At 62.7% G+C, this 27,637-nt stretch overlaps 1 protein-coding gene across 7 annotated transcripts in view; it reads right to left on the bottom strand.

The window, feature by feature from the left end:
- Nucleotides 1–27,637, bottom strand: part of ADGRB2 (adhesion G protein-coupled receptor B2) — a 98,036-nt gene that overhangs the window by 4,797 nt on the left and 65,602 nt on the right. For all 7 annotated transcript variants that reach the window (XM_044998078.1, XM_044998080.1, XM_044998079.1 and 4 more), the window contains 14 exons: nt 26,820–26,895; nt 25,200–25,302; nt 24,582–24,625; nt 20,259–20,385; nt 17,249–17,352; nt 14,985–15,087; nt 11,214–11,364; nt 10,486–10,555; nt 10,213–10,279; nt 9,777–9,862; nt 5,316–5,487; nt 3,323–3,418; nt 2,339–2,378; nt 1,348–2,000 (listed from right to left, as the gene is read on the bottom strand). In XM_044998078.1, the coding sequence (XP_044854013.1) occupies nt 1,348–2,000; nt 2,339–2,378; nt 3,323–3,418; nt 5,316–5,487; nt 9,777–9,862; nt 10,213–10,279; nt 10,486–10,555; nt 11,214–11,364; nt 14,985–15,087; nt 17,249–17,352; nt 20,259–20,385; nt 24,582–24,625; nt 25,200–25,302; nt 26,820–26,895 (1,892 nt within the window). The remainder of the gene's footprint in view (nt 1–1,347; nt 2,001–2,338; nt 2,379–3,322; nt 3,419–5,315; nt 5,488–9,776; nt 9,863–10,212; nt 10,280–10,485; nt 10,556–11,213; nt 11,365–14,984; nt 15,088–17,248; nt 17,353–20,258; nt 20,386–24,581; nt 24,626–25,199; nt 25,303–26,819; nt 26,896–27,637) is intronic.

Genomic DNA, 27,637 nt, shown 5'->3' with positions numbered 1-27,637 from the left:
GCGTTAGGGGGTGGGTACCACCGCTATGGCAACCGTTACTATAGCGCCTAACCATCTTTGAATGCAGTTAGCCTCCCAAGCCCACTCTGCTATGGGTATGTGGGTAACGGCTACTACCTCATTTTAGGGCTGGGGATTGAGTGACTGGCCCCAGGTCACACCCCCAGTCTGCGGCAGAGCCGGGACGACCCAGCCTGGCGCCCGAAGCACTTGCCCCGTGCCGGGCTGAGGATCACTCGGGGCTTTGTGATTCCTCGTTACTAGCTGGGAGGGACGCTAGGGACCTGGGGAGGCCCCACATCGGACCTGCTTTGAGAGAGAATCCAGCAGGGAAATGTCCTCTAGCCGCACGGCTTCTGGCTCTCTTTGGCATCAGTCACTCTGTCACCAAGAAGTTGAAAGCGATACTAACCCGGTACTCAGCCCGTGCTGGCGCCTCTCCTTGGCGCCAGCCAGGTATTAACTGAACCTCCCCAGTCAGGCCAGGAGCATTATCCCCACTTTGCAGCTGGCTAAACCGTGCAGTGAAGCGGCTAGCACAGAAAAATTAGTGGCGGAGCCAGGACTAGTAGCCGGGAGCCCCGACTCCCGACAGCAAACAGCCGCCCCCATTTTGACGTGTCACACAGAAAAGGGATGTGCAAGCGCCCCCTGGTGCTTTGCAGCCAGCAGTTAATTAACAGACACTATTCCCAGAGTGGCCTTTGTTCGAGGGGGGACACTGGCCATGGGGCGGGGGCTTAGCCAGGGGAACGCACTGGCTCCGTCTCCTGTTCAGACGTACGTTGGGGAAAAGGAGTGAGCTAAAGGGGAAGGAAATGCAGCAAGAGACAAGTGCTGCATCCGGGCTCCTCCCCAGGGGTGAGACGCCCCCCCGAGCTGGCAAGGAAGTGCTCGAAGCCGGCTCACTGCAGGGATGTGCGCTGGGCGGGACAGTCCTGGGTGCAAACGAATCCCAGTGAGAGAAAGAACGAGAGCCCCCTGCGCGTCACAGCACTATCAGCCCCCGAGACGCAGCTTCGCACCCTGCTGTGCACTCGCTCGCTCTCACACCCCCCTTTGCAGGTGGCCTCTCACACGCTCGTGCAGGCGGTCAGTCACACGTGCTCACCAACATTCACTGTCTCTCTCGCATACTCGTTGCTGTCTTGCACATGCAGTTACCGCTTGTGCACTTGCACACCCACACCTTCTCTTGCACATACACACGTACTCGCATGCACACACCTTCTCCAACACACACGCCTGTGCAGCCCCTTGCATGCACACACCCCGCTACACGTGCACACTTTTGCGCAGTCCCTAGCCCGCCCGCTCCCCCTCAGCCAGCCCGGGCAGTGGGCTCACCTCGAGCGACCCCACTTTCATGGCGGAGCCTGGCACCGTGCGTGGCATGGTGCGGCTGCGCTCCGTGAGCTCCGAGGCCAGGATCTGCCGGACCGTGGGGTGCTGCTTGAACTGAAGGCCGTAGGGGTGCTTCACCGTCCCGTAGGGCTGGTTCAAGTTCACATTGATGTGGTCCACCGAGACAAAGCCGGGGTAGGCCTCCGCCTCGGCCCCACGGCGCCCCCTGCCCACGCGTGGCACCTCATCCACCTGGATGTTGAGCCTGCCCTCCTCCCTGCCGAAGGGCTTCAGGCTCACAGTCCGGCGGGGCAGCACCATGTAGTCGCTCTCCAGCGCCGGCTCCGGCGCCCGCATCCAGCCGTAGTCGGCCTGCTGCAGGCTGCTGTCCGTGCACAGGTAGACGGGCCCCCGGCTGTCCAAGCCGACGTCCTTCTTGGCGGGCGGGTCGCCGAGTTCGTTCAGGCCCTTGTGCGTCAGCGGGGGCACCTGCACCAGGATGCCGGTGGGCGGGATGTTCCCCGGGAGGCTGGAGAAGCCCAGGCTTCCCTCGGAGCCGGGGTGGAGCTTGGGATCCTCGTCGCCGTCCAGGGAGATGCGCGACAAGGTGCCCGTGATGGTGGCGGGGTTGCACGCGTTCACCTCCTTGAAGAGGACTGGCCGGGGTGGGGAGAAGAGGAGACGTGGCTCAGAGGTGGACAGTCAGTGGGCGGGACTCTGGGATGGGGTCAGGCTGGGAAGGGGACTAGCTCTGCCCTAAGTGGCGTGAAAACCAGGCTGTTAGTCCCGTGCGGGGGGGGACCCGCCCCCACAGCGCCCCGCCGGTGCTGCCCCACTTAGCTCCTCCCACTTGACGCTAAGCCCCGCCCCTTCTCTGTTAAAGGGATGGCTTGGCTCTGTGGCGATTCCTGGCTTGGGGGGTGGGAGAGGGGACACAGCACTGCCCTCCTGGCCTCCCTCCCGACCCCCCCAGGGGAGCGGGACCAGGCCTCACCTGTCTGACACGCCAGGTCAACGTCCTTTTCAAAGTCTGTCTATAAGAACAGAGAAAGAGGGGGAGAGAGACGGGGGGGGGGGAGAGGGGGAGACCCGGAGGGATGAATGTATCACAGGCGGCAAGCAGGGTTAAAGGGGCCACGCAGCGGGGGCCCAGGGGGTCCGGCTCCACTGCAGCTGGGAGGGGCGATTCCCAGTGTGGGCAGACAGACGCACGCGCAGTGTGGATGTCACGGGCCTGGCGGTGGCACGGGCTAGCCACCGAGTCCGAGCCCTCCCGACCCGCTGGGAACAAGCTTGGGTGGCCAGTCTGAGCTACCGCCCCTGCCCGGGGCCCCAGGCCGCCCGCTCGCCCCGTGCCGCCCGCTCGCCCCGTGCCGCCCCAGCCCGGGCCTCGTCATGCCCGCTTGCCCCGTGCCACCCGCTCGCCCCGTGCCGCCCCGCTCGCCCCGTGCTGCCCCAGCCCGGGCCCCGTCATGCCCGCTCGCCCCGTGCCGCCCGCTCGCCCCGTGCTGCCCCAGCCCGGGCCCCGTCATGCCCGCTCGCCCCGTGCCTCCCGCTCGCCCCGTGCCGCCCCAGCCCGGGCCCCGTCATGCCCGCTCGCCCCGTGCCGCCTGCTCGCCCCGTGCTGCCCCAGCCTGGGCCTCGTCATGCCCGCTCGCCCCGTGCCGCCCGCTCGCCCCGTGCCGCCCCAGCCCGGGGCCCCAGGCCGCCTGCTCGCCCCGTGCTGCCCCAGCCCGGGCCTCGTCATGCCCGCTTGCCCCGTGCCACCCGCTCGCCCCGTGCTGCCCCAGCCCGGGCCTCGTCATGCCCGCTTGCCCCGTGCCACCTGCTCGCCCTGTGCCACCCGCTCGCCCCGTGCCGCCTGCTCGCCCCGTGCTGCCCCAGCCCGGGCCCCAGGCCGCCCGCTCGCCCCATGCCATCCCAGCCTGAGCCCCATGCCGCCCGCTTGCCCCGTGCCGCCTGGCTGACGCTCACTCACCATGATCTGCACCTGTCCGTTCTTGCAGGAGTCGGGCGAGTTCTCATTCTCGTCGCTCTTGCACACCCCGATCTGGCACTTCACGACGTCCTGCACCTGGGCGAGGCAGAGGCTGCGGTTACTGCCCTGGGGGTTGGCAACGATGGGGGGCCCCTTCTGCCCTGCCTCTCACAAATGATTACTAGGGTCCGTAAGCCATCTGGATCCACCCGGCCAAGCCTCACGCCCTGCTGGGATCCACCCTGCCCCCATCCAATCCCTGCGCCCTGCCGGGATCCACCCCACCAATCCTCACGCCCCGCCCAGATCCACCCTGCCCCCATCCAATCCCTGCGCCCTGCCGGGATCCACCCCACCAACCCTCACGCCCTGCCCAGATCCACCCTGCCCCCATCCAATCCCTGCACCCTGCCGGGATCCACCCCACCAATCCTCACGCCCCGCCCAGATCCACCCTGCCCCCATCCAATCCCTGCGCCCTGCCGGGATCCACCCCACCAATCCTCACGCCCCGCCCAGATCCACCCTGCCCCCATCCAATCCCTGCGCCCTGCCGGGATCCACCCCACCAACCCTCACGCCCTGCTGGGATCCACCCTGCCCCCATCCAATCCCTGCGCCCTGCCGGGATCCACCCCACCAACCCTCACGCCCCGCCCCAATCTGCCCATCTGATCCCCGAGCCTGGTGCTGGGCAGTGACCAGGGGCGAGGGCAGGTCAGTCTCCATCTGCTCTTTGAGGCCTTGGACCCTGGGCCAGAGCTGACAGCACAGCGCCAGCTGGGGATCCAGGGCGTGGACACTTGAGCCCCAACCCCTGCAGAGGAGCCGGCATGAGGACAGGGCCCCCTTAGCCCCTCTATGCAGGGGGAACTTCACCCCAGGCCACCGCCGAGCCCTCACAGCCCCCTCTCGCTCTCCTGTATCTTGTGGGACCTCTGCCCTGGCACTGCCATGAGCATCTTTCCTATGCCCCCCTGGCACCTGGGCAGTGCCAGCCACGGGGCCCCCGCCCTGATGGGAACCTTCAGCCAGCAGCCGGCCACAATCTCTCCCTCCCTAGCTCTGTGTCCATCTGTAACGCTCCGACCAGCGCCTGCCGCCGTGTGAGCTGTTACCGCCGAGATATTTATAGACTGGCCCCATCTCTCCAGAGACTCCTCTTTACTAGACTCTATAAATCCTACGTCCCTCGGCTCGTCCTCCCGACCCTCCGCTCCGGCCGCCCTGCTTGGCATTCCAATGCGAGGCTGCTGTTGCTAACTTTCCCAGGCGGTTGCAAGGACGGAGCCATCGGGCGCTCCCTGGTTTGCGACAGGATGGGCCGGAAGCTCGTAACAATGGACCTTGCATATGCGCGCTCTGTGTTTATAGAGCTGCCATTCGCAGTGTATCACGCTAAGATAAATGAGCACCCAAGGGCGCTCCCGAATTCAGAGGGATGGGCTCGGAGGGACACGGTTCTCTCCAGACGGGTGATGGACAGAACTCCATCCCCCCCCACCCTCCAGGGCTGGGCGACTCCATTAAGATTTCGTGTTGCATTTGGAGCTTAAAGCTGCAATTTGGGCTGGTCTGTGCTAGCCGCCTCTAGCCAGGACCGTGGGCTTTGATTACAAGATGCATTCGCTTTGCCTCCCATCTCCACAACAGCGTGTTGTGCTCTACACACAAAGGGCCCCCTTTCCACAGCGGGACCCCCTCCCACGCCTGCATTCCCGCCCGCTGTTTTGCACAGGCAGCGAAGCGGGTGTGCAAACCCTCAATCCCTGGCAACGGGGTGTGCAAAGAGCGCAGGGCTACCAGGTGTGTGGGGGCAGACCCGCTGAGACTCCTTTCTCTGCAGGAGGAGTGGAAACCAGTGCGCAGCCCCTGGCGTGTTCGAATCCGGGGGCAGGCTGAGCCCCAGACAGCTGGGGGAAGAGAACCTCAGCCCAGGGATCAGGCCAGCGCGCGGGAGCGCTGACGGCAGGGCCGGCGCGTGGAGCCCCACCTCGCGGCGCAGGAAGCAGTGCACGGTGATGATGACGAAGCCCTGCACCGAGTTGAAGACGGCGAAGAGGACCTGGAAGAGGATGGAGCGCCGGTCGGTCATGGCGAGCACGGCCGACATCCAGGTGAGCGCCAGCAGGGGCAGGACCACGCAGGAGCTCCACAGCGACGCCCTGGGCGGGGAGAGGGAGGGACGAGGGTGAGACGGACGAGCCCCAGAGCCAATCAGGGGGGAGGCTGCTGTTTAAAAGGCACGCTCGCTTGCCCGAGGGAGCTGCGGGAGCCCAGTTGCCAGCGCTCTGGGGTGCTGAGCGTGTCCACAGGGCTAGGCAAACCGGCGAGTGCTTTCCGCCTGCCCTCACTGCGGTACTGCTGGCGAGAGCTGAGAGATCCGATCTCCCGCTCGCATACACAGCCCCCCGGCACCACCCCTCCAGGCACAGCCCGGCCAGTTCCTGGCCTCTCTGCCAACGCTGCCAGACTGCGGGATGGGGGCACGGAAGAGAGACCCAGCAAACTCGTTTCAGGTGGGACATCACCACCGTTCTCAGATTGGCCTGGATTTGATCTAGGCTCCGAATCCCACTCCCCTGAGCTGTTCAGCGCTGCATTCCCAAACTGCATTAAGGCCCAGTGGTTTAAAGGTATTCAGGTCCAAACCCTATTGACCGGCAAAGGGATTTTGGCTCCTCGGTGCATAAATCCCTGCTGCAAAGGAGCCTGAGGCTCCTAAACCAGTTAGGTGTTGCAATGCTGAGTGCAGCAATGCTTAAACATCTTTAAAAATCTGGGCCTAAGAGCCCATCACCTCCTGGGGTGAGAAAGACCTGCATCAACCGATGACGCTTGTAGTTTTGCCCAGCCGACGCCCCAGCTTGTGTGGATGAAGCATGCAAACTCCTGCAGAAGTGAGCCAGGCTCTGCATGCAGAGGACAGAGAGGCAGGGAGAAGGGCTCATGCACTCGGCTCATTAGATTTAACTATCTTCTCATTCGAACCTCTCCTCTGGCTGCTCTGTTCAGCAGCTGAAAGCTCATTAAGTGACAGGCAGAAGGCAAAGCCTCCCGGAGATTTAAGGAAGAGAAGTTGCAGAGTTGGGGACGGAGCGCCTGGCCTGCCTTGCCATGATCCGGGTCTCGGCTAGCTCCGGGGCTGCCTACGGCCCCAGGCACTCAGCTCCTGGGCTTGGATTACAGCTAAAAGGTCCTTCCCCCCCAGCTTTAGGGAGAAGCTGAGCTAGCGGGAGGAGAATGAAACCTGAGGGCCGGGTCTGATCTCGAACGTGCTGGGCTCCAAGTCCCAACTGCTCCACACCTTGGGCCCGACGTGCAAGGAAGCGCTCGGCGCACGTCAATGAGCTGAGCCATCCTTTACACCAGTGCAAAATGGGCGCAGAAATGCCGTTTGCGCCGATGCAAAACCATGGGCCAGGTGCAGGGCAGGGCTGGATGAGACCCACTGCGTTTACACTGGTGTGGCTACTGGTTTGAGTAGAGTCACTCCTGATTTGCACCAGCACGCGAGAGAATCGGGCCCGCTGGGGAAACCAGCAGGAGCACCTCCCTCCTCATTTTGGGTGGCTATTGGCCTGTCTTCCACTGAGCCCTGTATTCCTGAGACAACGTTCCAGGCGGAACGCTGATGGCTGATGCCGTTAGCAGAGTGATGCAAGATAAGCCAGGGGCCGGCACAGAGTGGGTGCACGTGCCTCTCTCTCTCGCCGTGAATAGCAGCAGAATAATGAGAAAGGATTCTGGGAGAGGACGCGGGGGAACGAGATGACAGAGCGCAGACAGATTAACCACGAAAGCGGCCTCCGACATGGAGATAGCCAGCCAGCAGCTCCCCTGCACCCCAGCCATGCACGTGGACTGACGGTCGCGGAGCACCCCCCACCCCCCGTGCGGGGAGTCTCCAGGGGTTCACTCCAGGCCTCTCCTGAAAGGCTGGCAGGGCTGCACTGGGGCTGGAATCCCACAAGCACTGTGAGGATTTTGGATCAGTGGGTACAGAGAGGAGCCCAACGTGAGAGGGTGACGCATGAGTTAGAACGTGAGTGGGGGGGAGTGTGGGAGGGGCTATGGGGTGCATGATGCATGGGGGAGTGCAGGAGGCTATGGGAGGTGTATGGGGGCGCATGTAGATGCAATGTAGGTTTGAGAGCCTGAACTCCCTCCACCCCCCAGCCAATTCCTGCATTCTCTGCCCAAGCACAAGGATTTTGGTCTTTAAAAAATGGATTTTTAAAATTGTGCTTTTGGGGGATTTTCCCACCAGTGTGGCTGTGCCGCTCCCCAGGGTCTCCGGCTGCTGTCAGCACCATCGTCACCAGCACCCGCAGCCCTGCCCCGGGGCCTGGCTGGGAACATTCTTATCAGCTGCTGGGTTCCACCTCCGGTCCCGGAGAGCGAGGGCCCCCTCCCGCTGGGGTGGCCGGACCCAGCCCGCGTCCCAGCAGAGCCAGCCCGGACTCAGCTTCCCTGGGTTCCTCACATGCTGCCCTCCCTCAGAGGGCAGCCAGGCCCCCATGGGACTTGCCCGCAGCCACCTCTCTGCTGTGATTGCCAAGGACACATCACCCTGGGGATTCTGGTGGCAGGAACCACTCGGCCTCTGGACTGTGACCACCAACCCCCAGAAACTGACCGTCTGCTGCCATGGGCAGGATTCAAAGCAGCCGTGGAGAGGGGAACGGCTCTGTAAGGCACTGCCAGCCCCGCTGAGCCATGGAAAAGGAACTTGCCTAGCCCCCCGTGAACCCCATGTCCTGCCACCACCTCTGCAGCAAGATGTGCAGAGTATCAGTCCCCCCTGCAGCTTTTTAGCTCTTTGCTACCTTGCCAGAGTGGCTGCCCTCTTCCACTCGCCCCCAGCTGGTCCTGGCTCCCTGCCCCTGCTTATCTCCTCGCCCTCACTGATCCCTCTTTCCCCCAAATCTGTGCCCTCCCCTGGGCCTGGGATCCCACCCTGCAAAGTCCCAACATACAGAACACAAAGCAACCCAGACTGGGGAGCTGGCTGCTGATGGCTGCAGAACCAGCGTTCCCCCATTCCCGCCCCTACGAGGGACCTGCCCCAGGCAACGTGTTATTTGATGAGCGGCAGTGAACGGGCAGGAGTGACGGGTCTCACACACACAGGGCCCCACGCCAGCCACCGCGAGACACAGAGCCGAGCCGGCGAGCGCAGCAGACGCAGGGCCCGGAACAGCTCTGAGCACACGGCATTCTCCAGCCCCGGGGAGGGAGTTGAAAGGCTGAGCGCCCATCAGGCAATGCCCCCTCCCTCCCGCCCCCCGTGCCCCGGCCGGCGGGAGAATGCTGCGCTCTCAGGTCCCGGGCAGCGCAGCCACACACGACAGCGCGAGCGAGCACAAAGGGCGCAGGCTGAGAGACTAACATGGCGCTGCTGGCGGTGGCAGAGGTCAGGGCGGTGCTGGACACCACGCCGCATTTGGTGCATTTCAGGAGCAGGCGGCCGCAGGCGGGCTGCTTCCAGCTGAGCGCCCCACCCCCCACGGGAGAGCCACGCGCGGCCAGGGGGCGGGGAGGGGCGGGAAGCGAGGGCACGAGGCGGGCGGGAGGGGACGGACGGACACATAAACCAAGCAAATGAGAAAAACAGAGAGAGAGAGAGAGAGAGAGAGAGATTGTTAGTTGCAAGCTGGCAGGCTGGCTGGTTAGTGACTAGCACGGGGGCCGGCAGCTCTCGCTGGGGGATGGCTGGGGGCTCGGCCCCTTGTCTGGGGGGCCCTGCAGTAGGATCCCCTTTCCCTGTATGATGTGCAAGCCCCTCCCCACTCCGAGTGCAGCTCTGTGACAATGGCAATCCCAGCACTGGGCGTGGGGGAGAGGTTCGGGAGTAACGGGTGCAGGGCCTGGGCAGGGGGCGTGGGCATTTCTGGGTAACAGACAACGGGGCACAAGCTGCCCCCTCGCTGCAGCAGTCAGATCAGCGCCAACCCCCCCATTCTGTCTCCCAGGCCTCCAGGCTCGGGTGCTGGGGTACAGGGTGCCGATGGGTGGCTGGGGTGAGAGTCTCATCTGGTGGGGGACGTCTCTCTAGATGGGGGGACGGCTCATCTGCAGGGTGGGGGTGGTGTGTTGCTGGAGCTGGGGATGAGGGGCACCCCTGGGAAATCCATACTCCACCACCACTCCCCTCTTAGCTATGAGAGCTGGGAGCCCGCTGAGGACTGGGCAGACTTCACTTCACTTGTGAATGGCTGGAGCCAAGCCCAGGTGCAGCCGGGGGGTGCATTGACACAGCCAAGGTGAGGAGGGGGGGCTCTTAACACCCTGAGCCTCCAGCCTCCTCGAGCCAATGGGACATGGACTGCCTGGCCCGGCCCCAGCTCCTCCGGACCGCACCTGGGCCGCCAAGGGGCAGAGGGTATTACCTGCCTGCGTGTGCCCTCCCACTCGCCCGCCCCACATGGGGGCAGCCCCGGGGGGCACTTACCCGGCCCGCTGCTTTTTGGACTTATCTGAAATGCCGTCCCGAGACATGAGCTTGTTGAAGACAATGATCCCAATGAGCATGTTCACCTGGGTCGGGAGGGGGAGAGAGAGACAGAGCCCGGGTGAGGGACGGGGTGGTGACCCCACACAGGGGACCCAGCGCTGAGCAGCGCCCTCCCCTCCTGCTCCGCCCCCACCCCGGGGGCAGGAGGGACCGGGCTTTGTGGGGAGTTCAGAGAGATTGTGGGGAGATTGCAGCAGCAGGCTCCGGGCTGGGAACGGGCTGGGGTCAGGGGAGGAGAAACAGGGTTGTGGGGTGCGAGGGGGAGGGGCTCCCTGGGGCCGGGGGGCACCAGGGCCCGAGGGGGAGACGGCAAGAGACAGGGGTTGGCCCTTTTCTTCAGCCAAAGACGTGCTCTCAAAGGGCAAACACCTACCAGCACGATGACGGCAGCGGGGCCGACGAAGGCATAGAGCAAGCCGCCTTCCAGGGAGAGCCAGCAGCTGCAGGGGGAACACGGCGCCATTAGGGGAGATGGGCAGATGGAATCCCCTCCCTGCCTCCCCTCCCTGCCCACCGGCCGTCTCCTACCAGGGAGCCTGGCTCCTCGCCCCCCAGCCCCCAGCCCCAGCCAAGTCTGGTGTGCGGGGGAGCCCCTGGGGCCCCAGCCCCCCGGGAGCCCCCTGCCGGGCTCCATTCCAACACTCACTAGCTGGCTGTTCCGTAGCCTTTGGTCCGAGTGAAGCCGACAGAGACTGCAACCACCAGGGCCGGCAAACCTGGCGGGGGAGACGAGACAATGGTCGGGATCTGCAGAGGGGCTCAGCACCCACCTGCCCCACTGACACCAGGGGGGAACCTCCCTCCATTTCCTCCCCCACTGACACCGGGGCAGCATCCCGCCCCCGTGGCGAACAACAGAGAGTGCCCGGCTGCCCCCCTGAACAGTAAGAGCTGCTGGGAGCGGAGCCCGGGGGAAGATCTGTCCCTGCCTCCCCACAGGTCAGCAGGGGCCGTGTCTATAGAGCCAGGGCAGCAGCTGGAGAGCAGAGACAGAGCATGCAGTGACTGATGCACCCAGCAGCACATCTAGACGTGAAACAGCGCAGCGACCCACAGCGCCTCTGGGTTCCCTCTGCCCTGATGAGAGCGGGGGCTCATCACACGGCTCAGGGGCTGGGGTGAGGGTCAGAGCAGGGACTCCTGGCTTCTATTCCCAGCTCGCCCACTGAGGCAAGTCACTTTCCTGCTCTGTGCCTCAGTTTTCCCACCTGTGAAATGGGGGTGATAATCCTTAGCTCGCCCGGAGGCGGGGTCTGAGTGTGACCACCATTAACTCACGCGTGCATGGTGCTTCCCTCTGTTCTGACCTCTAGACCCCGCCCATTCCTTGAGCCGGACCCACTGCTCGCGGGGGAGGCGAGCGAGGCCTCTTACCCCATCCTAGGCACAGGAAGCGCTTCCTGACCAGGCGTGTGCGGATCCTGCCGATCACGGCCAGGTAGGACTGCCAGGCCTCGGTCAGCACCCAGCAGAAGGACGAGAGGAAGAAGAAATGCAGAAATGCGGCTGTCATGGTGCACACGCCCTGCAAGGAGAGAGAGACGGCAATCAACACAGGCGTGCCGCACGGAGGCCTGGGGTGCTCGGCACCTCTCGGGATCTGGCCCTAGCAGAGCCCTCGGGCATCCCACACTCCCCGGCGTTGTTAATAATGGGCCGGATTCCCCCTGAATTAGATGGCGTAAATCAGGAACAACTCCACTGAACCCAATGGGTAGGAGCGGCGTAAGCCAGAGGGGAGCCCAGCCCAGTGCTCTCATGGCTTGGATGCATCGTGCACGCCAATCTCTGGGAAGAGGTGTGCCGCTGGCAGACGAGGTGCCAGCTCCTGGCAAGGTTCCCACGTCGAACGCTGACAGCTACAGAGCCAGACGCCGTCTGGTTCACCTGCGCGTTAGCAGGGCCCAAACAGATATTAGATTGTAAGAAAGCTTGTGAGTCGCTGCCTGAATTAACCTCACTTATAACATCCGTATCCCACGCTATAAGGTAATATCTCAGCGGTTGTATTCTGAGCCTGTGAGACCGCGTAAATCACCAGACAGGAGAGAGACATTAATTAGTGTGACATTAATTAGGCCAATCTTCCCAAAAGGAGAGGTCCATCGATACCAGATGGACCACTGGGAGATGGTGCACCTGGCATTTCCCTACCTACTCTCCGCAAGAGAACAAGAGTTAGGGCACGTGGCAGGAGGGGAATAAAACCCCCAGACAAAAGGAACTTGGTCTCTCTGGGCTGCTTGGAATCTGGGGACCAAACGTTTCTAGGCACACGCAGGAGATCCCCAGCGGCTCAGCCTGCGTTAGCCCTAAGGGACGTGCAGAACATGCTCATGACAGAAGCTTTTATTGCCTTTTGATACTTAAGATTGTAACTCGTTTGTGTGTCTGTTTAACCTTGTCAATGCCGCTCTGCTTTCCTTTTCCGAGCTCGTAAACCTTTAGCTAGTTTCTCACAGGACTGGCTACAAGCGTCGTCTTCGGTGTGAGATCTGGGGTGCAACAGGGGTCCGGCGGCAGCTACATCCAGGGCCGGCTCTAGACCCCAGCGCGCCAAGCAGGCGCGTGGGGCGGCCCTTTCCCTGGGGGGCGGCATTTGGCTCTGGTGGACCTGCCGCAGGTATGCCTGCGGGAGGTCCACCGGAGCCCGGGACGAGCGGACCTGCTGCAGTCATGACTGCGGCGGGTCCCCTCTTCCCGCGGCTCCAGTTGAGCTCCCGCAGGCATGCTTGCGGGAGCTCAGCCGGAGCCGCGCGAAGAGGGGACCGGCCGCGGGACCGGGGAAGGGGCGGCGCTGCGCACGGCTGCTTGGGGCAGCCTATTTTCTAGAGCCGCCCCTGGCTACATCCCAGGCCTGCAAGGGCCTTGCGTTTATGGGGGAGTGGATGGTGCATTCCTAATCCCTGTGGGCCACCTCTCTGGTGATGCCATAAACACACACCAGAGCATTCGGCCACAAGGGAGTACAGTCCACCCTTTGAGTAGAGACCAGGGGCTGCCCTCTGGCCCCCATCGCGGCAGTGTCTGAGACCCTCAGGGATTTATCCTCACACTCCTTGTGCAGGGAAGGATTATGCCCATTTGGGGAAACTGAGGCACGAAGCAGGGCAGTGATTCAGCCAAGGCCCCACAGCAACCCAATGGCGGAACTGGGGATAAAAACAAGCTCCTCTGAGTCCCAAACCAGCGACAGGGACCGGAAATGGGTCATTTCACTTCTCCACTGTGTCTTATCCCTCTCTCCGTCCCCGTCAGCAGCAGCCAGGTTCGCACTAACTGTGCTCCCATGGCTGGGGGAGAGCAGGTGTCACAATCCCACGCAGAGGCACACACGAGCACACACACCCCACAGTGCGACTCATCCCCACTCCACTGCCGCTTGCTTCCGTCCTTCCCAGGAGCGCAGCCAGGCACTGCCCCACAGAACACCGCCACACCTGGCGACCCACGCAGCCGGGCACCGCCCCACAGAACGCCGCCACACCTGGCGACCCACGCAGCCGGGCACCGCCCCACAGAACACCGCCACACCTGGCGACCCACGCAGCCGGGCACCGCCCCACAGAACGCCGCCACACCTGGCGACCCACGCAGCAGGGCACCGCCCCACAGAACGCCGCCACACCTGGCGACCCACGCAGCCGGGCACCGCCCCACAGAACGCCGCCACACCTGGCGACCCACGCAGCCGGGCACCGCCCCACAGAACGCCGCCACACCTGGCGACCCACGCAGCCGGGCACCGCCCCACAGAACACCGCCACACCTGGCGACCCACGCAGCAGGGCACCGCCCCACAGAACGCCGCCACACCTGGCGACCCACGCAGCCGGGCACCGCCCCACAGAACGCCGCCACACCTGGCGACCCACGCAGCCGGGCACCGCCCCACAGAACACTGCCACACCTGGCGACCCACGCAGCCGGGCACCGCCCCACAGAACGCCGCCACACCTGGCGACCCACGCGCAGGCACTGCCCATCAGCTAGGGTGACCAGACAGCAAGTGTGAAAAATCGGGATGGGGTGGGGGGGGGGAATAGGAGCCTATATAAGAAAAAGACCCAAAAATCGGGACTGTCCCTATAAAATCGGGACATCTGGTCACCCTAAGCGCAGCCAGCAGAGCTGGGGGGTTGGGTGGCTCATTCATGCTGCAGGGATTTGGGCCTGGGGGATGCCATTTGAGGCCTCATCTGCCCTTTCCTCAATATTTATATCCATGAATTCACTGATGCAGAGTCACCTGGGGTAGCCAAGCAAGCTACTGTATCCTCTGGGCCCCAGGACAACAGAGAGCCCAGAGGATCCCAGAGCACTTCACCAGCTCTGCTGGTCCAGGAAAGACTTCAGTCAGCTCTGAAATGCAGCCACCTCTGGGACAGAGCACAGCAGCTGTTCTAACAGCACACAGCAACACTGCAAAGCAATTCAGAACAGGGAACTGTTCAGCCGAAAAAGCAGGATGCATCAATTTAAAGGCCACATCCTGCCATTCCAGGCTGTTCTGCCCACAGCTCTCTGGCTGTAATGTCCCAGGGAAATGTCCCATCCGGTGCCTGTCTCTCTCCTGCTCTCCCTGACCTCTTCAAGGAACACGGTGTCATGGAGTGTGGGGGAGTCCGGGCCCTGCATCCCCCACTTCCTGCAATTCACCCCGACTCTCAGCCAGGCAGTAACACAGAAGGTTTATTAGACGACAGGAACACAGTCCCAAGCAGGGCTTGTAGGTACAGCCAGGACCCCTCAGCCAGGTCCCACCGGGGGGCAAGGATCTTAGACCCCAGACTTGGGGTTTCCTGCCTCTTCCCAGCCAGCCCAAAACTGAAACCAAAAACCCCTCCAGCAGGCTCTGCCCCCTCCTCCTCTCCCCGTCTCCCTCGGTCCAGTTACCCAGGCAAAGGCGTGGATTCACCCCACCCCCTCCTGGCTCAGGTTACAGGCTCAGGTACCGTCCCTCACCTAAAGTCATCCCCTGCTCCCCAACCCCCATGCAGACAGCCCCAGTAAAACTGGACGACATTCCCAGGTCAATGTGCCGCTCCCTACTGCGTCACACCCGGCGTGTCCCCACTGGCTGCCCAGCCGGGCAACGCCCCTTGGCAGCTGTAATGGAGCAGAAGCCCTAGGCCAGATTCTCACCTTACTGAGCATATGGGACTGGCCCACCAGGATCAGCACGTTGGAAGCCAGGATGGAGACGCAGAAATTCAGCAGGATGATGGAGCGCTCTGACTTGATGAACCTGCAGGGAGGGCAGAGGGAGGCAGGTTGAAGGGGTCCTGGGGCTGGGCCCCTTGCAAACATCCTGGCCTGGTTTCTCTCTAGACCTAAGGTGGAGAATGCAGGAGATGCTATGACACAATAGACTAATGGCCTAATCAGTCTGGTAGCCCGTCTCCAACAGTGGCCAATGGGGCTATGTTAGAGGGCAGCACAGACCTTCATATAGTGCGTGGAGTGTGTTAGCAGGCAGGGGATGCCTTCCTGACCCCCGGCTGGGGATCAGTTTATGCCCTGAAGCATGAGGATGGAGAGTTTATTTTATCCTAGGGAGTGTGACTCCAGGGGCTACCCCATTCATATAACAAATACCGACACTGGGATGAAACACCTGCACTTCCACAGCACTTGGGGAACACAACATGCTACACAAATGTGAACTAGTTAGGCCTTCCGACACCTCTGTGAGGTATGTGAGGGTAGGTCTCTGCTGCAAAGCGAAGGTATGACTGCAGCACAGGTAGGCATACCTGGGCCAGCTTTAATCGAGACAGTGCCTAGGGTCTCTGGTGGGCTTGTACTCCAGTTACGAGCCTGTGCCACCCCATCTACACTGCTACAGACACCCATGCTAGCTAGATAAAGCTAACATGGGTATGCCTGCCCTTGCTACCACCACAACTTCCCTTTGCAGTGATGATGTACCCTGAGGGATACAGGGACTGCTTCACCTCTGGCAGAATGTGGCAGCCATGTGAGGGTGCCCACCAACACGGCTCAGAGGCGATTTAGGGAAGCAGCCTATAAAATTTCCCTGAACTGAGAAGTAAAAATGTTAAATATTAATTTCAGCTCTTTGACTTAATAGCATCCAGCAGCAGAGAGTCCCACAGGTGAACAATCCATCATGAGGGGAAGAAACAAATTCCTCTTCCCCCGCATTTCAGATGTGTTGAGACCTTTTACTTTCAATTCCAGGACAGAGCAGCGAGCCCCGCAGATCTTCTCTGCGCCGGGCGATGTTTGTTGATAAACTTCCACCCTAACCATCTCTTCCTTCGCAGACCGAGGTGCTCCTCCTGCAGATACTTCCATGCATGCTTCCTGGTGCACCCAGGCTCCATAGCATTCCCTAGCAGGGGTGTATGTGTGTGGAGAGGACTGCAGGATTGGGAGCTAGCCTGCCCTAGGTGGAGCTTGCAAAGCCGACGAAGGGTTTTGGACTCCTGGTTCCCGTTGCAGGGAACGGCATCAGCACTGAAAGCCTCATGCCCGTACAGCTCCCAGCACAACGGGGCCCCGAGCCCTGCCCGAGGTTGTTAGGTGCCACTGTACATTAACAGCCCTCTGTCTCTCTCCTCGGGTGAACCCTCCCCCCACATCTCTGATGCGTCTTGCCAAGGGATCTCAGACCTTTTCATGCCTCAGCAGCAAGGGAGGGACAGCAGAATCAGGCCCTCTTGCTGGTGTAAATCGGGAGTGACTCCGCTGAGCGGCAGTGATGCCAGCGAGGCAGGATCAGGCCTTGCAGAGCCCTTCTGTCTGTGCCTCGTGCTTGTGGCAGCACCAGAATAGCAGCCCCAGCAGGGCACTACCATGCCCACCATTGTCTTTAACGCACTAAGAGCTTTGTTCTTTTCCTGGAACAATACAGTCAATCACGCAGCAGCTAAGCTATCGCCTGTTTCCTCCCCACTCCCGATTTCTCTTCCTCCCTCTGCTCTCGGCACATGCTTCCCGGCTGCCCAACCCTGGCCTCTTCCCCTCCCGCTGCACGTGCCTTCCTGGCAGCGCGGCCTCTCTCCCACTGCGCACGCGGGGAGCAAAGAGGAGCCGGCAGCCTGGGACTCGCCAGCTGCCCAGGGCCCCGCTCGAGGAGCCTGGCCCTGGTCCTTGCTGGTACCCATCTCTGGGCCTTGCTCCGCCCCCAGGATGCCCGTGGTGACGTTCGGATCCACGTCCCAGCAGGTTATGGCCGACTCGGCCACTGTAGAAAACCTTGACGTGAGCTCAGACACTGACACTGCTCCGGTGCCCCCAGCTCAGCTGGCATCCACCGAACAAAAAGCTGCCAATCGTTCCCCCCAGCCACCCGGCTGGCGAGGGGGAATGATGCCCTGGCCTCTGGGCTGGTGCCGAAGGGCCCGAGGGAGAAGGTGGGTCCGGGGATGGGGCCGACCTACCTCCAGAAGGTGGCGTAGATCACCAGCAGGGTCAGCAGGGCCATACAGGAGACGGCACAGCCGATCATGAGCGGGACGGAGGGAGTGCCGGAGGGGTCCATGGCCTGCCCGGGAGGAGAGAGGTGCTGAAAACGGGGACGGGGGGGGCTCAGCAGCTGGAAGGAGGGAGCTCCCCCGAGCCACAGGGGGTGGAGCTGGCCAGTGGGGGGCCGTGGAGGGAGGGGGGAAGGATGGGTTCGTTGCTGCTGTTGTCTCAGTGCTGCCCCAGGGCTGTATCACTCACGTGCACAGCCAGTGTCCCTGGGACCCCGGAGGCTGCTCCCGCCCCACCCCAATCCCCGGAAATCCCAACGTGCCCCATCCCACACCTCAAAAGCTCCACCCCCAGTGAGCGGGGCAGAGCCCAAGGCCCCCTGGCACCAGGCCTCTCTTCCCTCCCCCCACCCCTGGGGCCCACTGGCCTGCGTGCTGGGGTTTTCGGGAGTGGGGATGGGGGGGGGGCTTGACCGCAGCCTCTGGGCTGCCAAGGCACGTTCCTGGGGGCGCCTCTCCGTCGTCCTGCCAACCGGGCACGCTCCCGGAATACCAATGGCCCGGCGCGGCCGCAGGGAGCTGGGTGGCGCTCGGCTTGGGGGGGAGGGAGAACGCCCCGTCTGTGAGCGCTGGCGGGGGGAGCAGGACTCCCAGACATGAGGCAAGATGGCTCCTTTCACATCCCCTCCCACCCCTTCCCTCCTCCCGCCTTGCCGCCTGGAAGACCTGCTAATGAGCCTTATAAATCCCACCAGGCAGCCTGCCCGTGACTGCTGCAGAGCCCTGATCTCAGCACACACTGCAGTGCGGGGGGGGCTCCGAGGGGAGACGAGAGGAGCCGGGGGAGGGAAGAGTGGGGCACTTCCCCACTCACTGCACAGCCACCCCTGTGCCGGGGGGGTGGGGGGGTCTGTTCATAGGGGGAGGGGGCCGGGCTTTGCATGATGGGAAATCTCCAGGCAGCCGGGCATGGGACCCCTTCACCATAGCTGCCCCCCCTCTCACTACGGCCCTCCCCACCGCGACAGGGCAATGCCCCCTGGCTTGAATTCCAGTGCCCCAGTGTCCTGCCCCACCCCTGGGCTCGCCCTCTGTGCCAGGGCTCACACTCAGCCGGCAAAGGAGAGACCAACGTTCAGGGCCTCGGCTTGAGAGACAGCACCTGGCCCTAGGCGAGCAAAGCCATCGGCGCAGAGCCAAGCAGGACTCTGTACCCATAACCCTGGGGAGGACAGGGACACAATGCCCTGCCCCCCTATTCTGTACCCATAACCCCGGGGAGGACAGGGACACAATGCCCTGCCCCCCCGCCCCGTACCCATAACCCCTGGGAGGGCAGGGACACAAAGCCCTGCCCCCCCGCCCCATACCCATAACCCCGGGGAGGGCAGGGACACAATGCACCCCCCATCCTGTACCCATAACCCAGGGGAGACAGGGACACAATGCCCTGCCCCCCCACCCCGTACCCATAACCCCGGGGAGGACAGGGACACAAAGCCCTGCCCCCCCGCCCCGTACCCATAACCCCGGGGAGGACAGGGACACAATGCACCCCCCATCCCGTACCCATAACCCCAGGGAGGACAGGGACACAATGCCCTGCCCCCCTATTCTGTACCCATAGCCCCGGGGAGAACAGGGACACAAAGCCCTGCCCCCCCATCCTGTACCCATAGCCCCGGGGAGAACAGGGACACAATGCCCTGCCCCCCCATCCTGTACCCATAACCCCGGGGAGACAGGGACACAATGCCCTGCCCCCCCATCCTGTACCCATAGCCCCGGGGAGAACAGGGACACAATGCCGCCCCCATCCTGTACCCATAGCCCCGGGGAGAACAGGGACACAATGCCGCCCCCATCCTGTACCCATAGCCCCAGGGAGAACAGGGACACAATGCACCCCCCATCCTGTACCCATAGCCCCGGGGAGAACAGGGACACAATGCACCCCCCATCCTGTACCCATAGCCCCGGGGAGAACAGGGACACAATGCACCCCCCATCCTGTACCCATAGCCCCAGGGAGAACAGGGACACAATGCACCCCCCATCCTGTACCCATAGCCCCGGGGAGAACAGGGACACAATGCACCCCCCATCCTGTACCCATAGCCCCGGGGAGAACAGGGACACAATGCCCCGCCCCTGCTACCATTTACCCGTTACCCTAGGAGAGGACAGGGCCAGAATGCACCCGCAAACCCTGTACCCATAGCCCTGGGGGGAGGCTGGGCAGCAGCAGGTGCACTTTGTGGGTGCCGCACCCCCACCAATGGGTTCCTGGGTGCCACACAGCTTGGGCCCATCGCTGTCAGCACAGGGCTGGGGACAGGGCGAGGGCTGGGGACAGGCAGGGGCTGCGAGGAGCACCGAGCCCAGTCCCAGATTCTCCGCCAGCTCCTGGCGCAGGGAGAGAGGCAGAGCTGGGGAATGTGAGAGCAGCAGGGGGGAGAGGAGAGGAGAACGGGAAAGCGTCAGTGGAGGAGAGGCAGAGGGATGGGGAGGGGCGATCTCGGGAGCCCCGCACAAGCAGCAGCTGTCTCCTTCCCCAGCTCTTCCTTCATGCACGATTCCAACCTGTCACAAGGAACGGGGGACCCCCCATCTCACCCCATCTCCAGCCAGAGCATCAGCTGTCCCCAGAGCCCCCCCCCAGGCCCTGGCAGACAGCACCCCCCCAGCATCAAAAAGCCCACTGGGGTGGGGATGGCTGGTGGAGTTTGGACACGTCCCACCTGCGCTCTGGGGTTATTGTTACAGAACCCCAGAGATCAGCGCTGGGTCCCACCTCCCAGCGTGGCCGTGTCCCGCGTCGCCTCGGGACCACCCCCTACGATCAGACCCCCTCCAGCTGGCGCTCCCCGCCCCACAATCCCACCCTGCTCCTGCTGCCGGTTCCCGTTCGGCTCAGGCCCAGCGACAGCCGAAGACGAGAAGGGAAACTGGAGGGCGCTGGGCTGGTGCCACCTACCAGGTCCTTGGGCAGCTGGGCGAGCACGGCGTAGGTGGAGAGGTGGCTACACAGGCATTTGGTGTGAGCCGGGAGGGTCTCCAGCGTTTGGCAGCTCTCGGTGTCCCAGTTTCCAGGGCCCGCATCCCTGATTAATGGAATGGGAGAGCAGGAGAGAGAGTGATTTAAAATGATCAAACACAGAGCGCCCCCAGCCCCTCGGCTTCCGTGCCGACTTAACCCTTCGCTGGCGCTGCCCACCCGACAGCCGCATTGGGTCCGGGGGGGGGGGGGGGGAGGGTCTGAGCGGCGCCGGGGCAGGGTCTGGGCGGCTGCTTTAGCGCGTGACCCAGATGCTGGGGCAGAACCCTGCCCTTCCCCCCTCCTTGCCCCGGGCTGTGCTGACGAAAGCCAGCTCAGCTCCATCCCCCCCACCCCCCTGCTCTCCCTCCCCCAGACACTGATCCCTGGGGGGCTGAACACTGCACACAGGCCTGATTTAATCTGAAGGCTCAGGCTGCTGGCTGGGGTCGGGGGTTAAACTCCAGCAGGGAAGGGAGGGGAGCCCGGCCCCAGGAAGGGTGGATGGAGGCCAGCCAGGGGCCAGAGCCAGCTCTCATCCGTGGGCTCTCCCACACCCCACCTGGCTTTGGCCTCTTTTTCGTTCAACCCACCTGCACTGAAAGCTAACGAGAACCGAGGGGAATGAAATGAGCCAGGCCAGGATCCAGACAACTGAGCCCTGAGTGACACAGCCCAGGACAGGGAGCACCCGTGCAACAACTGCACACGGAACAGCGCACCTGCGAGGCCGGGGCACCATGCCCTGCACGCATGGGCTCACGGACACATGGCTGACTGCGTGCCAGGCCACACAAAGGTGTGTGAAGCTGCCACTCCCAGCCAACCGGGGACACCCCTCTGCCCCAGATCAGCCCAGAGTTCAGCCCTGGAAAACCCAACTGTGGCCTGAGCAACGCTCACCCATTCTGGTTACCTTAGCCCAGTGGTTCCCAAACTTTAACCACCTGTGAACCCCTTTCACTAAAATGACAAGTCCCGTGAACCCCCTCCTAAAAATGAATATTTCCAGGGATTTTCTCCTTTACCTGAGTATAAATGATAAAAGCAGTGATCTTGGAACTATAACATTTGTTTTTTATGACATGCTTATTACACACTATTTATTATTAATTATTACTGATCATGACAGTATTTTTATTACATTATGAAAACAGCAACACTCTTCCAAGATCTCACTTTCGTAGCTTGTGTCACTTTGAATAAGCCTGTTATCAGACAAGGCTCCTATGTTTCACCAGGGAGTATCAGATGTGAAACAGCAGGAAGGGATTTAAGAAGCCAACTCAAAGAGTTCCTCCTACACAAGCATTCAGGTCTTGAGCAGTCCAGGCAAACAACGCACCTTACAACAAAGCTTAAACTTGCTCTTCATAGTAATTTTAAAAACAAGACTAGCTGCCTATTTAATTTTAAAAACAAGAAAATAAATCCACCTCCCTTTCCATTTCTTATAAGGAGTCTTGAAGTTTAATTTTCCCCAGTGTGAGAGAAATACTTGCTTTGATCTGCTTAGCTCTTGGAAGTCCAGGGGCTATGGGCTGCTGGCCCCAGGCTGCCCGGGGTCCCTATGGACAGCTCTGTCCACCATTAGGGAATTTTCTTCCGAGAACCCCCTGTAACATTTCACGAACCCCAGTTTGGGACCCACTGCCTTAGCCGATGGCACAGCTGGCATTGCCCTCCCGTGGAACTGCAGGGGGTGGGCCACCCTGCGCTGAGTTAGCCAGCCACCAATGCAGCCAGCTGGCCCGGGAGAGGCCCCCTCACCCCCCTCTCTTCCCCACCCCCTGACCTTGCTCTGCTGTTTGGACAGGAAACAGGAGGGAATGGAGCCAGCTGTACCAGGCCTTTCCCAGCTCTCTGGGCCGAGGAGCCTGCCTGCCCTACCCACGTTCCTGCCCTGCGTGTGCTGGAGGGACAGCCGCGGGCTCAGGAGCGCTGGCGCTATTGAGGGTGGGGCTGTTTCTGGCAGATACATTTTGAACGTACCCGCCTTCCTGCAAGCACTACTCTGCCTGGAGGGGCCATTGCACAGGGTCTCCTGGTGACCAGACCGCGCCTTGGTGCCCAGGCAGAAACGTGCAATCGCATCAGCTTTGAACCCCAGGACACCAAGGGCCCGCAGGCCCATGTGTCAGGCGGGTGTGCGAAGCCCTGCCTCTGGGCATGCAAAGCCAGCAGCGAGGGGCACTCTGAGCCACACCCCACCCTGCCCAGGGCTGGAGCCCCCAGGCTCACCCACTCCCAGAACCCACAGCTGGCATTTGTGGAGGTGCCAGGTGCCCGCAGTGCCCATTCACTTCTACTGACATGGCGGGTGCCCAGCCCCTCCGGGGACCAGGCTCTGTGACAGCAGGCACCACGGACGGGCACTCACGCCGCAGCAAGGCACAGCCACACGGTCACGGGGGGTTCACTGCGGTTCGGGGCTGGGGCAGCTGAACTCAGCTGGGGTAAAACAAAGGCACAGAGCTACCCAGGGCTGCTGGGTTAAGTGGCACCCGGGCGCCAAGCGCTACCATGGCAATGGCTGGGGAAGATTTTACCCTCCTCCAGCCAGGCATCCCTGCCTGGGAGCCTGCAGCAATGGGACCCTCGTTACTGCTTCCGGACGGGAGTGCAGGCAGCCGGAGCTGTGGGATCTCCCGGCAGCTAGGGCAGGTTCTGGGCTTTCTGAGCTGGTACCAAGGCTCCCACCCCACTGATGGCCCAGCCCCCCTGCCACATCAAGGGATTGGCAACTACCCACTCTGGGCATTGGAGAGCCCTTCCTGGGTGCTCATTAGCGAAGGTCCTGGCCCATCACTTCAGAGATGCCAGCGATACCCTCTCACCACACAGGGCCCCCCCGCATCTGGCTTGCTGGCTCCCTCCAGCCACTGGAGGCCACTTCCGCCCCCCACCCCCGCCTCCCCCACACCACAGCAATCTGCCCCACTTTATCACTCTCCCGCCCGAGCGCTGCACGGCCCTGGCTCTCTGCTCCAGCCCATTGCTAACTACCTGCGTCTGGCAAGCTGCAGGCATCAATCTCCGGCTTCAAGCGGGCGCTAATCAATACTGGTATTAGCAAAATTAACCCACGGCCACAGGGGGCTTGGCCTCGTTCTGGTCTCCTCGCTCTTTAAATGCGGACGTGACCGCCCGGCGGGGGCGGGGAGAGGAGCCCATTAGATCTCTCCTTGCTGTAGAACAACCCGTGCGCCAAGGATAACGAGATGGGGAGCTTGGCTCGGGCCTCTGCCTGGGATAACGGGAGCTTTCTGCTCGGGGGAGCGGACAGCACCACACAGGGCCCCCCCATCTGGCTCGCTGGCTCCCTCCAGCCAACAGCCAGTCCCCTCCCCGAACGCCAGTGAGGCTGCGGCGGGGAAGGCACCAGAGCAGCAGAGGGATTTACACCCCGTTAACCCTCCAAGTGTGGGGGTGGGGGGGTCCCCTTCTCATCCTCCTCTCTCCCTGCCAAGAAACCACAGGCTCGCCTGGCTCATCCACGGCCCCCCTCACCCAGTCCCTGGTCCTGCCCGGTCAACCTGCCTCCCTGCATGGGGCCCTGCAGCCAAGATGGGTGGGTGGGCAGTGCCCGTGGGGCGGCTGGGGGCCTGGGCAGCGTGTGGCGCAGGGGGATCGGGGGAGGTTTGCAGCAGCGGCAGGGAGGCTGGGCACGGCCCAGCTGACACTGCAGGGAGGGGAGGCGGGTGGCTCTCACCACCCCGGAGGTGCATCCATCTCCCACGCTCTGCGGCGGGAGGACAGCGTGTAGTGAACGCCCTGCAGAGAGCCCGGCCTCTGGCACAGAGCCCTCAGCTACCCAGGAAAGGCAGGTGGGTGCCCGCTCCAGATCCTGCAGGGGACCAGGCCCAGGTCCTGGTGCGAGTGCCTGCCAGAGGCTGGCGAGCAGAGGGGCTGCTCCATGGGCAGCACGGGGCTAGCGAGCCACAGGGGTCACCCTGACAGAGCCCAGGGCAGGCTGGCACACAGCCCAGCTGGCAGCGGCTGGAGGGGAAGGAACAGCCTGTGCCGCGGCTCTCCGTCCCCGGCTGGCTGCAAGGGTGGGCAGGCTCCTGTCTCCGGGCAGAGGGTGCTGCCGTGGGGCAGGCCAGGGATGGGGAAGGCAGCACACCGGGCCCAGTGCACCTGCTCCATAGGCCCCAGCTCTGGCGCCAGTGAGCGGCAGGCTCCCCTCCCCGGTACAGAGCCAGCCCCGCCGCCCTCCAGGGAGCCCCCCGAGAGACACGCCGGGCCCAGAGCCGCACTCACGCTTTGGAGAAGTCCCAGGTGACGCACTGCGGGTGTGAGGTGCCCTGCAGACAGACAGAGCTGGGTTAGCGGAGACCCGGGGCTCCTCTCCCCGCCCCCGCTCTCACCCGCCTCTCTGTGGCTCCGGCCGTGGCGGGCAGGAGACGCTCTCCGATCTGAGCACGGCCTGCTGCCCCCGTTAGCCTCACGACTACCTGCCCGCCACAGCACGGGCCCCTAGAAAGTGGCACAAGGGAGGGCACCAGCAGGGGCCGCGGCATCTGGTGTCTCTGCAGCACTGAAGACAGGCAGACTGGTAACACGTGGCCATGGAAACTTCCCCTGCAGCCCCCAGCCAGGGCGCCCCACTCGCCCAAGGTCGAGCCAGCCTCTGTGGGTGGGGACTGAGGGGCACTGAGGACTGGCATGGCAGGGGGTGTGGGTTTGGATGGCAGGGCACTTGCACGGCTGTGAGGAAGGGTGGGCACACAGGACTGGGACAGCAGGAAGGCTGGGGGGGGGAGCAGGGGCCCGCAATAGCAGGGCATACAGGGGTGGGTGAGGGGGTGAACATTTCTCTGCCCTCACGATGGGGCCCGGCGGACGTCTGAGACCCCCCTCGAAATGCACAGCACTTACATTGAGCATGTGGGACAGCTCCACAGAGATCAGGGGCTCCGTGGGCTTGGTCGGCGGGCGCACGGTCACGGTGAGCACTCGGGACGTGACGGCCAAGGGGCTCCTGTGGAGACGAGGGAACACGCTGGAGCCAGGACGCAGCGCAGGACGTTACAGGCGTCAGGACGGGGCTCTCTGGGCGCTGGTACGTCCTGCTGTTGGTCACAGGCGTGTTGCGTGTGTGTGCGTGAGAGCGTGTGCGCGCACACAGCGCTGCAAACACAGTCGTATTTGCTCATGCCTCATGTTGTATGATCTGAGTGTGCATCCCCTTAACATGGTGTGTATAAATGATAAACCGTGAAGGGACCTGACCTCTGGCATAACTCCGGCCCTGGAACTTCCCCGACTGGAATTCCTGTTTGATCTAGAACGCACGTTTAAGAAAAACTTCCCAGCTTGATTTAAAAATTGCCGAGCACAGAGACTCCACCACCAGCCTGGTAAGTCGTTAATTACCCTCACTGCTTTCCGGTCGGAATTTGTCTCGCTTCGGCTTCCAGCCATTGGACCTTGTTCGATCTTTGTCTGCTAGACAGAAGGGCCCAGTTCTGCTCCCGGCGGAGGTACCTCCCGACGGCGACAGTGTCGCCCTTTCCCATTCTCTTGGTTACGCTAAACAGGGCAAGGGCCAGGAGTCGAGCCCTGTAAAGCATGTTTTCCAACCCTCTCGCCATGTCGCTGCATATGCACAACTGGGGTTGGTTTTGCTTGTGCCTGGGCGTTGCGTATGAACGTATGACTCCTTGACCGTGCACGTGTGTGTGGATACACCACCCCTCTCTGTATGTCGGGGGTGGAGAGTGTGCCCAGGTGCAGTTTTGTTTGTGCGTGGGTGAAGTATGTGTGCGTAGGGGGGGTGTACACACACACACGCACACACACACACACACACCCATGCGCGCACACAGCCCTCTCGGCTGTCCCACATTTCAGACCTGAACTTTCCCCTTTCCACACAAACCTGCTGCTTCTCTCGCTTTCTCCTTCCTGTTTTCAGCTACTGACAGCAGACACAGGTTGGAGGAACCCCTGTTTGAGTGGCACTGGCTCCCCGCCTTGCCTCTCACCCCGTTCTCCTGCCTGTGCTCGTACAGCAGCAGGCTAAGACATGGGATGCGGGGAGGCGTTGCCTGGGGATGCTAAGCTACAGAAACCCAGACAGGTGCCTGCTCTCATCTGCTGCCCCCTCGCACCTCCAGCGTCCCCCCTCCTCCAGGAACCAAACCCCTGCCCACATATGGCGCCATCTGTGCTGTCTTGTACCCTCCCCCAGCCTGGTCCCCCAGCCCCAATAGGGTCCACCCTCTCCCTGACCCGCACTTGATCCTGAATCCAGGAACCAGATCTGCCCAGTGCTCAGTTCCTCCCCTCTCCCCACACACGCTAAGGACATGTAGCAATAACTGCAGCAGGGTCACAGATCAGGGCACACGGCTGTGGGTCGCCCCCACGCAGGGCCCAGCCTTGTCCTCCCCCCCATGGCTGCATTTCAATGTAACGAGAGACTTGGGGCCCCACCATCCCCTGCCCCATTCAGAAGCCCTGGTTACTGCCCCCACGCCCCGGCCAGCCACCCACCTGGGAGGAGGTAAGATGAGCCCCAGCGTGCGGTACAAGATGGCCCCGATCACAAAGTACGACGACTCGTCCATTTCTGCAGAGAGAGGGGAACGGTGAACAGGGGCCGGCCTCTGTCCCTGGGGCCCGGCTCCGCTCACACCCCACCCTGGGGACGGGGACACGTGGCCCTCCTGGAAAGCTGGAAAGGGCTTCAAGTCGTTACGTGCCCCCCTCTTCCAATGCGCCCCTTCCCCGGAGCCTGGGGGTGCAGACAGGCCCCTTCCCCTGCCCTCCCGGAGTTGGGGGTGGCGCCATCCACAGGAAGAGGTTACAGTGGGGGAGTGGAATCTAGGACTCCCGGGTTCTATTCCCTCCCTGCTGTGACTCGCTGGGGTACGTTGCTGAATGGCTCCGTGCCTCTGTTTCCCCACCTGTAAAAGGGGGTTAACGGTGCCGACCTGCAGCAGAGAAGGGGAAGGGCTTTGGGAGCCCCGCTAAAGCACCACCCTGCAGGGGGAATAGCAGCCGGCCCCAGCTCCGGCCCCAGCGCGTGCCAATCCAGCCATGTCTGTGTCCCAGGGTGCACCTGGCTACCCAGCCTGCCTCTCTTCCAGTGGCCGGTCTCACACCCAAGTCCAGCCCGGGGCGTGTCCCCCATGGAAAGAGAGCGAGGGCCACAGGCGTCCCAGGTCCATGTCCCAGGATGGCCCCAAAGCCCAGGTCGAGGGCAGCCTGAGGTCACCCCCCAGCCGGTGCCAGTCAGATTTTTAATCAACATTAACAGGTAATTAAAATATTAAAACCTTCGCAGGCTCCATGCGCTGGGCTGGGAACCA

This window comes from Mauremys mutica, chromosome 23 (assembly GCF_020497125.1).
Source record: "Mauremys mutica isolate MM-2020 ecotype Southern chromosome 23, ASM2049712v1, whole genome shotgun sequence".
Classification (NCBI taxonomy): Eukaryota; Metazoa; Chordata; order Testudines; family Geoemydidae; genus Mauremys; species Mauremys mutica.
This window is presented reverse-complemented; position numbering and strand designations above follow the sequence as displayed.